At 37.8% G+C, this 12,154-nt stretch overlaps 1 protein-coding gene across 7 annotated transcripts in view; it reads left to right on the forward strand.

Annotated features, from left to right (window-relative positions):
* The first annotated feature begins 3,986 nt into the window (after positions 1–3,986).
* The window catches only part of LOC134474681 (zinc finger protein 709-like), a 61,082-nt gene continuing 52,914 nt past the window's right edge, over positions 3,987–12,154 (forward strand). For 4 of the 7 annotated variants that reach the window (XM_063243206.1, XM_063243209.1, XM_063243207.1 and 1 more), the window contains exons 1-2: positions 3,987–4,122; positions 4,601–4,683. In XM_063243206.1, coding sequence (XP_063099276.1) covers positions 4,639–4,683 — 45 coding nt within the window. In that variant the 5' untranslated portion in view covers positions 3,987–4,122; positions 4,601–4,638. The remainder of the gene's footprint in view (positions 4,123–4,600; positions 4,684–12,154) is intronic. The other 3 variants (XM_063243208.1, XM_063243204.1, XM_063243203.1) reach the window with 2 other exon arrangements.

Consider the following 12,154-nt stretch of genomic DNA (forward strand, 5'->3'; position numbering starts at 1 on the left):
TGTTGCATGTAAATTTTATTTACCTGTAGATGGAAGTGTTATTATCAACAAATATATTGCTAACTTATCAACATATGCTACCTTATTAACATATTGAGGGGTATTATAGTGATTTCTCAGAAGGCATGATTATACACCTCTTTAGATCATTGTGAGTATTCTGCATAACTTTTCTAAGTCAGTACTTATAAGTGAAATTGGTAGATAATAAAGGAGGCCTCCATCAACTTGCTAAGTACTATGTAACATGAGTCTCGGTGTTTCTAGCAGTTCATTTGTTTTAACCATGAATTTCTCACCAGATGCCAGTTATGCCTGCTTGGCAGACAATGGATTGTACAGGAAATTACGTGGTTTTGATCTCCAAAGAATTGCTGGAGTCAAAGTGAAACAGGTAAAAGCTAAAAAACTGTTAGGGTATTCATAGATTAAAATCTCATTTACATAATTAGTTGAAGAATGAGTTGATGCACTGGAAGTTTATTCAGAACATACAGCTAGGTGAATTATATTAGATATTTATTTCTTTACTTTTTTACAGGTACAAAATACCTGACTTACAGAATTTAATATAAATATATTTTTTATCTCATTGTTTCCATGAGGGAAGTTTGGTTTTGACTGTTTCCAAGCATAAATATCTTGGAAAAAAGTGAAAAGGAAAAGGCAACTTTTTTATGAGGTCAGGGTGCCAGAGAACAGTTTCAGAATCTGAGAGGAAGGATCCAGGGACCAGATTTGGTTCATGGGTTCCAACACACATGGCTGCAGTGTATACATATAGAAGTGATCATAGTAATATCCTACACATTTCTGAAGCCAAAAAGGTGTTAAAAATGGATCACCAGGCTTTAGGAAATATATGACTTCTGGGAATGTTAAAATCCTGAAGAGCTGAGTGCCAATTAGTGACAAGGGAACTATACAGCAAGGGGAACTTAGAGTGTGAAGTCCTTGGGTATCCCTGCCTCCTCAGAAGGAAATGTTTAATTGGATTACGAATTTGGTTCCATTTCAGAAATAATTGTCACCTCCATGCTTGGCAATATGATCACTTTCAGAATTCAGCTTTTTTATGAGTCTGAATGAGTAGCAAGCTTGTCTTGGAGAATTGATGCTTGCTTTTATTTCATCTTTACTCTGTTGCAGACCATCACTATCATTTAAATGTAATGTCTTCACTTTACACAGTAACTGTGTTCCTTTTGTGTTCACATACTGGGTTTCTAGGTGGAAAATTAATAGAAATGTGTGAAAACCATGAAAATGAAGTCTGCTACCTCTAACACAGTCTTCTGACTCTCTGTTCTGTTGTGTTCCGCACTGGCCTGGTCTCAGAATATTTTCTGACATCAGTGGATTTTTTATTCCTGGAGGATTGAACTTGAATCCTGAAAACATTTGCAGCCCATTATGGAAAGAGTCCACTGATCCTTGAAAGAAAGCAGGGGTAGCCATAAAATCGCAGGGATAAATAAGAAATTTAGAGAAGACCTAACACCACCACTTCTTAAAATTTAATGAAATCAAATGGGAAATGGTACTTCTCAATTCATTCCTGCAAGCAAGCATTACCGTGATACCAAAACCAGAGAACAATCCAAATAAGAAAGAGAATTACAGACCATTCTGCCTAGTGAACATTGAAGCAAAAATCCTCAATAAGATACTGGCAAACAGACTGCAGAATATCATCAAGAAGATTTTACACCATGATGAAGTGGAATTATTCCCTGGGACACAGGGGTGGTTCAACATACATAAATCCATACATATAATACACCGTTTTGACAAACCCAAAAGCAAAAATCATTTGATCATTTCAATAGATACAGAAAAAGATTTTGACAAAGTCCATCGCCTATTCATAATAAAAAACCTACAAAAGTTGGGAGAGATGATCTTTATCTCAATCTGATAAAAGCCTTTTACTACAAACCAACAGTGAACCTCATACTAAGTAGACAAAAACTGAAAGCTTTCACTCTAAAATCAGGAATAAAACAAGGATGTCTACTGTCTCCACTCTTATTCAATAAAGTCCTGGAAACTATCTGGGGCAATTAGACGAGAGAAACAAATAAAAGGAATAAAGATAGGAAAGGAAAATCTTAAACTATCATTATTTGCAGAAGACATGATACTCTACTTAGAAGACCCTAAAAATTCCACCAAAAGACTTCTAGTTTAAGAAGCAAATTCAGTAATATAGCTGGTTACAAAGGCAACACTCAACAATCAATAGACTTCATAAACAAGAATAAAAAACTCATGGAAAGAGAAATCAAGAAAACAATAACTTTTACAATAGCATCCAACAAAATGAAATACTTAGGAATCAATCTAACAAAGGATGTAAATGACCTATACACTGTAAACTACAGTACTCTCAACAAGGAGATTGAAGAAGATATTCTAAAATGAAGAGCTATCCCATAGTCTTGGGTAGGGAAATTCAATATAGTGAAAATGACCATCTTCCAAAGCTATTGTACAGATTCAGTGCAATCCCAATCAAAACCCCGTAGCATATCTCAAAGAATTACATAAAATAAATCCAAAAATTCATCTGGAACCAGAAGAGACCTAGAGTAGCAAAGGTGATCCTGGGCAACAAAGGCAAGATAGGGTTCACCAAATCCCTGACTTGAAATTATACTATAAAGGTATTGTGATTGAAAAAAAAAAGATGTGGTACTGACAAAAAACAAAACAAACAAAACCAGACCCAAAGATCAAATGAACAAATTAGAAGATGGAGAAACAACCCCAGACCACTAAACCATCTTATCTTTGACAAAGGTGCCAAACAGAGTCATTGGAAGAAAAGCAGCCTCTTTACTAAATGGTGCTGGAAATCCTGGCTCTATACGTTCTGAATATTATCTTTCAACGTGTATTAAGCTAAGATCAGAATAGATCAAAGATCTTATATTAAAACAGAAACATTAAATCTGCTGCAAGATAGAGTAAGTAAAACTCTTAAAGACATTGATGTAAGCAAAGAATTTATGAAGAAAACTTGGATTGAACAGCAAAAATCAAAGAGAATTAAGAGAGAATCTCACCCTACTGAAAAACTTTTTAATAGCAAGAGAAATCACTAACAGAGTGAAAAGACAACGCACAACGTGGGAGAAAATGTTTGCCAACTGTTCCTCAGACACAGTATTACTATTGAGAGCACGGAAAACTAAAAAATTTTAGTCTTCCCAGATTTAAAGACCCAATCCAAAAATGTGCATCTGAGGTGAAATACACAGTTCTCAGATGAAGAAATAAAAACAACAAATAAATATGTGATAAAATGTTCTGCATCACTCGTCATTTAACAATTGCAAATTAAATAACACTGATATGTCACCTTACCCCAGAAAAAATGCCTACTGTCAAGAAATCAAGCAATAACGAATGCTGGAGGGGTTGTGGGGGAAAAAGGAACCCTTCTCCTTTGTTGGTGGTAAAGCAAACACTATGGAAATCAGTGTGGAGATTCCACACAAACTAGGTCTACAGGTCCCACTCAACTCAGCTATTCTCCATCTGGGTATCTACCCAAAAGAATAAAAATCATCATACCACAGTGATATATGTGCACCCACGTCTATAGCAGCACAGTTTGTGTTAGCCAGATCTGGGATGGAATGCATAACCTTTAGCTTGCCAGGTGGGCGCTTAACCTAAATACCTAGACCACTTTTTTTTTCCTTTTAACTTTCAAATAAAATGGGTTTGGGAGGAAAAAACAAGGACTGAGGTAAAGACTTTCAGTGCAAATACCCATCAGATGAGCTGAGATCAACATTCCAGAAGACAGCCAGCTCCAGAAGCCTCCACCATCTTTCATTGGGGATCCACAGTTACAGGGTGGGTTTTTTTTCTGTAATTATTCTTGGTGGGGAAGGCAGGCAGGAGAGCAGGAGCCAATCAGTGATGAAGAGGCTGGCTGAAGAACTGTCCAATCAGGCGGGCCAAGGTAGGCGGTCTCTTCCGGTGTCATGGCGTCAATTGCAAGTACAGGGTAAAATGGGAGCACTAGATGTTTGCTAGACCACTATTTTTTGCTTCTATTCGCTGTGGACTGCTTAGAAAGAACCTGGGAGACCTCCAAACTACGCAATGGTGATGTTATGGGATGGGAGCAGTGAAATGGGGTGGAATCTGGTTGAGACCAGTGAGAAGGGCCTGGGGGATTAGCTCAGTGGCATAAGCGCCTGTCTTGAAAGCAGGCAGTCATGAATTCGATCCGCGGTACCGATAAAAAGGAAAAAGACCAAAAAAAAAAAATCAAGTGGTGAGAAGCAGCTGTGCTGCCTAGAGCCTGTGTTCTTAGCCTCAGACCCTGAGGTCCTCTAGTGCTAGCAGTGAGTCATCCTCTGTCACTTTTACCTCTCGCTGGGGCCAGGACTGTTCTGGGTCCCTAGAATGCTGTTCCTACTGTGATACCACCAGGCCACAATGCCATTTTTGAAATTGCCTGGTGCCCTTGCTCCTTCAACAGTCAGCGCCCAGGAAGGGGCATGAGGAGAGCCTGATTCCGATGTGGTTTCAAGCTGGGTGCAGCTGTAATAACCTAGGTCTCTGCTCTTATTCCTGTCAGCAACAGATCTGAAAGCCAGAAGTTTATAAGTGTCTGTGATGCAGGACCTCATAGCCACAACTGCTCTCCTTAAACTTATGCATGTATGTATTTTGTGATCACCTAAATTTATACTATGTTCTCATATTTTCATGCTCATTAAAGGTGGAGGCAAAGGTTCTGAGAATTCAAAGGTGTGTAGTGATGTGCCTCAGTGGAGGAAGGCTTCCCAAACACAGGATGAACTGCTGTGTATTATAAAGAACAATGCAAAGAATTTCTGAACATAATTTATGTGACACATGTGCTCATAGACGATGTTTGGGAGGACAGCCATAGAGGTTTAAATTTTGAGAAAAATGAAGCAGATATAAATGTGTCATCAAGGGCAGGGAAAAGTGTGTTTGCTAAGGACAAATTCCAGAAAGCGCTGCCTGTTAAATTCTCATTGAAAAATGCTGAAATGTAGTCATTTGCATGAACATATAAATACATGATATCCTTCTGAATGGAAAGGAATATGGGTGTTATCTCTGAATTAAGAGCTAATTTAATAGCTTGGTTGATCATATACCAAAATGGAAAATCTCTGCAATGGACTTTACTAAGTGGTTAAAGTAGATGCCATAAATTAAAATTGTGCAGGGATATCAGTAGTTTAGTCATGAAGGGTTTTCTGCTTAGGGTGGATCAGACGAGCATGGAAAGGATGTGGAAGTTTCTGGCAGGACTCAGTGTGCCAATAGCAGGATATACAACAGAGAGGGTCTTCCCTGAAAGTCAGGTAGTTCTTAGGGTAAGCATGAAGATAAAGTTGGCTTATGATTTCTTCCTTGAGGTGAAAAACACCAGCTGTTGTAAGAATCAGTATTCCACATCCTTGTCAACCCATGAATTCTGTGATCTTCACTTGAGATCTAATTTTGATTATCTCTAATTATGACCCAGTGTCATGAAGGTGAAATTTGAATTTTTTTTTGTAACAGGGACCGAACTCATGATCTCAAGCTTGCTAGGTAGGTGTTCATGCTGCTGAGCTAAATACCCAGCTTTGAAATTGTATACTGTTTACTATATATGATATCAACATTGTTCCTCAGAAAATGTTGAATATTGTGGAATTTTTCTATATTGTATGGATATAATTTTTAAATCAAACCAAAGGTGTCATATGCAGTCATTTTTCAAGTTTCACATTGTCTGTGGGGTGTCTCAGTCAGGGTTTCTATATTTGAGACAGCTCTGTAAATTAGGCTAGCCCCAAACTCAAGGAAGTTATCCTGCATCAGCCTCCCAAGAAATATTTCTTATATCTGAATGGAGAGTGATCACTTGGTGACACTGAGCAATAATTTGAAGCTTATACCTGGTTTCATTTTTTGTATATTTTTTACATATAGCAGTTTTCCATGAACATTTGAGTTATTATTTATGTATCATATTTGATGTTATTTATGTTTTGTTCTATGAAACCAAATTTAAATATCAAAATGCTTCTTAAGTATATTAAGAACAAAGAACTCAGTGGCCTAAATGAGATTTGAAGAGATATCATTGTTAGTACATCAAAGTGATTCATGAGATATTTGTCCACCTCTGTGCTTTATGGATGCTGGTCCTGCAGGCTCTCAGTATGAGCTCTGCTTTAGAGACAGTGCACAGGGACTCTTGCAGTGACTCAGCATAAGAATCAGTGCTCCTATTTGGCTGTTACATTAGCTGTGAGTTGCAATAGAGCATTAAATTTGCTGTCTCAAAAAATGTGTATATACCAAAAATTAATCCCCAAGATGTGGAATTAAGGTTTGAAGAAATCAGTCTCCATTCAGCTGTTTTGTTTGCTTTTATTTTTTAGTTTAGTTTTGTTTTATTGAGACAAGTTTTCTCTATGTATATCAGCTAGTTTTGAACCCTTTGTGGAGTGCAGAATTGCCCTAACCGCAAAGCAACACTCCTATCTCAGCGTCTTAAGTGTGGGATTATAGATATGTGTGTTTTTACCCCAGAAAATATTGAGGCTTGTAAGTTAGCTGTGTTGTAGCTTGGCATAATAGATGCCATCTTGAGCTTTGCATTTAACTAGTGCCCTGTATTTCACTCAGAAAAATGGAAAATCACACAGGGTATAAGTCCCAGGAGAAAAGCAAAATGAGCTGTACCCAAAGAAAAAAATTAACCTGCTCAACAAAAGAGCAGAATATAGTTGTCATCAAAAATTATTATAAGATTCTAGGTAAATGATTTCCAACAGGATATTTTTGTGATTTTATCTTTTAAAACATCTGTAACTTTCTAGTTCAGAGCATCTTCTTTAGATACTGAAATGGGGGTAGGCGTTCTGTATACAAGTGTTCCTGAGACCTGCTAATGAAATTCCACATTTCTCAATTGGGTTGCTTGGTTTCCTATATTATTGTTCGGAAACTCACCTCAAGCTGCAGAAACCTTACTGATACAAGCAAACCTCAGGATTAAATGACAGTGCCCCTGAAATGAAAGAATAGTTGTGAAAAGGAGAGGAGAAAAAAGACAAATGCCATGTGTTACAATGCCCAGCTCTTTTCCCCAGCAATGAAGAGGCTGAAACAGGAGAATTGCCATGTATTCAAAGACAGCCTAACCTACATAGTGAGTGCAAGGCTGGCCAGAACTCCTAAGTGAGACTATGTCTTTAAATCAAAAAACTAAAATGAAAAAAATAAACAACCAAGGAGACAGAAAGACTATTTAAAAAAATAATAGAGCTGAGTGAAAGTAGAATTATGCAAAATAGGAATTATTGCATGATGCTGCAGTGGAAGGAAGGCTATGTAGTGGCATCCAGGAGGCAGTGACAAACACAGACTTAGGAATGGCACCTATTGTGCTACAGGACAACAGTGACCTCCTTCCTCCAATACATTTGCAGTTCACTAGACTGAGGACTTCTAAAAGCTCATGGAAATGTGAAACTCATGGCAAACAAGCAGCTTGAAATTCAGGCTTTGGAACATGACCTGTAGCAGACATTTCATATTTAAATTGAAATAAGAGAAATATAATGCTTCCCTGTTTGCTGTCAACTGCACAACATTGAGAAATGAAGTCAAAAAATGAAGTTCAAAAATTTTCTTAGAAAAAAAGAGACAAGAATAGCCCTGAATTTTCAGGAGTGGTCTTCGGTGTTTTGGCCACAGACCTATTGTCTGGGGTCATTTATACAGGAAAGTCACAATTTGGGTTCAGTGTGGGTCTCAGACTACAATCAACCTATAAGCTTATAGCTGCTTAAAAATATTATTCATCAGGGGAACAAATCAGCCAGAAAAGGTATGTGGAAAGAGCCAAGGCATTTTGTGGGAACAATAGTCCAGTTGATCTGGTCATTGAGTATGGTAATTAATGCCCATCTAAACTTCCTGGAGGAGGTGATGGTAACTTTAGGACATTTCAAGCTGTTGTTTTTCTCTTCAGGAGCATGTAGACATGGTCACTGCATCTTCACCTTCAGGTCTGGGTTTTTTCAGCTTTTCCTGTAGCAGTGATTGTTGTATAATTTTTTGCATTGACTATTTGTGGTTCCAGTTCCTCTCTGATTGTATAACAATTTCTGTCTACATTGACATCCTTTGCTAAAAATCACAGTACTATTTGAATGAATAAAGTGAAATATTCATTAATACTGGCCAGGGATTTAGCTCAGGAGGCAGAAACACGTGCCTGGAAAGTGCTAGGTTGTAACATTGATTCCTGATACCTAAAAAAATAAGTAATTTAAACCACAAGGAAAGAAAATAATTTCATTTGTGAAAATGTAGGTTTACAACATTTATAACTAAATATGTCAATGGCAAATTAAACACTGTTAATAGTCATATTTAGTATCTAAAATTGTTGGGGCTAGGGAATGAGCTCAGTGATACAAGGAGCTGCCTGGAGAGCACAAGGTCATGAGTTGAATCCCTCATACGGAAAAAAAAATCACAGTTGTTAACGATGCAGTCCTATGAGTACATTTATTGAAACTGATACTTGGTATTTAATAGCTCAATGTTTCTTTTGTGGTCTATGAAATACCTGCAGATAGCATGGCAATTACAGTGAATGATATACTGTCCCCTGTGGGATTTCTATTTTCTGAGTTGTTTTCATTTTTGTTTTCCCACATACTTGAAAGTTGAAAATGTTGGCTGGTGCTAGGTAGAAAAACTGTGATAATCATTTTTTCAATTTAATGATATATTTCCCTATATTCATTAAGAACATTTTATTTCCTACAGTTACTCAAAGTCAAATTGATAAACAATTCTTAAATTTACAGGCAGCTGAGTTAGTTAGAAATAGAGGCAACCATACCATGATATAGTGGAATGAAATTCCTGACCTTCTATATCTGGTATGAGTTTGCAAGAATGAATTTTAGGAACAACAGTTGAAGAGCAGAATATATTTATTGAGAGAAAGAAAGTGAAAGTATTTTGCTCTAAATAGGATATTTTGGAAGTGGAGGTGGGACCAGGGGACTTTTACCTTGAAGTCATTTTCCTCTCCCCTATTCAACCTACCTGTGGCCAGAAAAGTATCTCAATCAACTTGTTGCATATCAGCAATGCCACCTTTAAGCCCCACCCAAGTAAAAAAATCTATATGTGTGCTGCCCACACATTTCCAGAAAAAAAAGCCAGAACCCCAGTGGTCACGGGGTTGTCTCCATGGTCTTAGAATAAAGGCCATTTTGACTTTATATTCTCTTCTTTACTACACCAAAAATCCTATCAGAAAGCTTTTGTCTGAGAGAAACAGGAGGGATTCAGAGCCAGTAGCAAAGGACTCTGATTTATAGAATAAAATCATGTGGTGTGTGTGATAGCTTGGACCCCAGCATAAAACCCAATGAAGCAAGAAATTAAAATTTCGGGAGCAAAGGCTTTATATTAGGCCAGGCCAGGTGATGCCGTCTCAGGGAGCCAATTTGGAGACTGTGTGCCTTACAGCTAAAAAGGTTGGGTTATAAAGCTGAAAACCACAGGAATGTTGTGAACTTTGACCCAGTTTGATAACTTTCTTGTAGTTAAACATTTCTTAGGGACAGTACATTGTACTGCAGATAGGCTGAAGGGGGGGAATAACAAGAAACTGAAACTTAAAGATTTTTTGTGAAATGGAGACTTAACCTAAGAATGGGGAGGGGAGGGGAATTTACAGGAGGCTGAAACTTACTGGAGATGGAATTTTATTCTCTATTTAAATGGCACATATAGAACAGGAAGGGGCACATTGGGTAGAACTAGGTTACAACAGTGAGAAAGGTTTAAAGTGAGTTAGATTACTGAGGTTACTGAGGAGGTAAATTAGCACAATAGAGATGCTAAATACAAGAAATGTAAAAGTGGCCTTTTATTTAAAGAATGTGGAGAGGAGACCACAGCCACCAAAGTTTTGGCTCCCCTTCCACAGGACTAGCTATGGGGTTATGTGATTGTGATAATTCAGACGCTGGAATAAAATCCAAGGAAGCAAGAAATTAAAATTTAGGGAGCTAAGGTATTATTTTAGGCCAGGCCTGGCAAGGAGTCTCCAGGAGCCAATTTGGAGACTGGGCATCTGACAGCTAAAAGTCAGGGCATTTATCTTGTAAATCCACAAACAGCTGCTGGTCACACAATGCAAGGAGGGGGGTGGGGTGTGGTGCACTACAAAACAGAAACATGGTGCATTACATTTAATGGGAAGAGCAAGATTCAGGTAACAAGCAAGTTTTCCTGTAAACAAGCAAGTTTATATAAGAAGAATCCTGTTTTCCTCAGCAGAGACTAGAAGTCTAGCAGTGATTAACAACTTCTGTTATCTTATCTTAGCGGCACATCTGTTATTTTTAGGGGGCAACAAAGGTTAACATATCAATTAGGTAAGAGTTAACAATTCTTTACAGAGGAGAGCATTGATTGACATACTAATTAGGTCATCCAGAGGAGGAAGGGAAAAACACATATACAGTAAGGCCAAGTTACAGGTATTGCTCCGATACAAAAATAACGAAGCTATTTTTCTAGACTACAACAGAGGTATATGTGACTTTTGAGTGGATCTGATGCTTGGAGGGGACATTGATGTCATGCAAGGAGCTGATGGGAATTTTCTTTAGGTCCATGGGAGAGAAAGAGGAAGTTGTAATCAAGGAAAAAAGAGGAAGTGGCCATATGAGTAAGCATCCCTGATTTGCCTTCTTCCACCTTCAACTACCACCATGAGGTTCTGTGATTGTTTCTAGGGCAAAACTCTTTCAAGTACATTCTTCAGTTTCAAGGAAGAAATCAAAACAAAGAATTTTTGCCACCTGTGTTCCTCTATGGCTGGTAGTAAACCCTTCATAAGAAATATTGTTAGTCATTTCCTTAATGCATTGTAGATACCGTAACCAAAATTTCAGATCATTTCACTTTCAGAAAACAAAAGTAGCACTTAAAGTCAGGGATAAAGCCCTTCAGTGCAAGCATCCCTGGAAAGGTGAGATCAACATTGTAGAATACAAACTACTACTGATTTATCTGACTTCAGGAAAGAGAAAAATGTATAATGATATTGCTATAGAGTAATGAATCTCCTGGTCTGTGAATTTGTGTTCTCTAAAGTCAAAGAATGAATTTTAGGAACAACAAAAATTAAGAGCAAAATATACTTATTTAGAGAAAGAATGCTACCTGAGAGAGATAAGGAGTCCTGAGCGGGATGTCAAACACTGTCCTTCTGGGGACCTTTATAGAGTAAAATCATGTGGTGAGATGAGTTTAAGGTGGAGAAAAATTGGAACTCACAATGCAGATGGGCATAAGACGGGACAGAGCTATGGTAGCCAATAAGATTATAAGTTCATGTAAAGTTGATTAAATTGGGAACAAAGTGGGAAGGGAGTGTCATAGAAAGCAGGAATTCTTAGGCAGCAGTGACTTTTCCCTTAGGGTTTTGGGAGGGTGACTCATGAGTTCATCAGGATGATAGGAAATATTTAAAATGTCCGTCTTTAGGATAAGGATCCTTTTTTTTGAATGGTGACTCCTAACCTCCTCAGAGTGCTATGGAACTATTTAGAATATCAGTCTTTAGGATATGGATGAATTTGCTGATCATTTGTCTTGAGACTTGGCCCATAGCATGAGGTGTCATAGTAGATACCATAACCAAAACCAAAATTACAAAACCAAAACCATAACCAAAATTACAGATAGTTGCCCATAGTTGCACAGTATCTGGTCTCCTGCAAAGACTCCTTGGAGGACCTAGCCCTGCCTCATGCCAATACTATTTAAATAACTCAGGCACCTGTAACAGTACTGCTTGGAAAATTGATTACAGATGTCTTGTGCTTAGGGTGAATGATCTGGGGATGACAGTGTGCAATGTATATACCAGTGTTGCCCCCTGGTTGACATGTTTTGAAATTTAATTTTAGTTGATGTGTTCTTTTTTCACTGAAATAAAATGGATTTGAAAATTAAAAGCCTGAAGTAAAGCTCTTCAGTACAAACACTCCTTTGGTCGAGCTGAGTTCAGCACTGGAGAGGAATGGCAGCTCCAGAAGTCTCTGCACTACAGTCT

This window comes from Cavia porcellus, unplaced genomic scaffold (assembly GCF_034190915.1).
Source record: "Cavia porcellus strain 051 isolate PalLab524CR breed Dunkin Hartley unplaced genomic scaffold, mCavPor4.1 scaffold_34, whole genome shotgun sequence".
NCBI classification, from domain to species: Eukaryota; Metazoa; Chordata; class Mammalia; order Rodentia; family Caviidae; genus Cavia; species Cavia porcellus.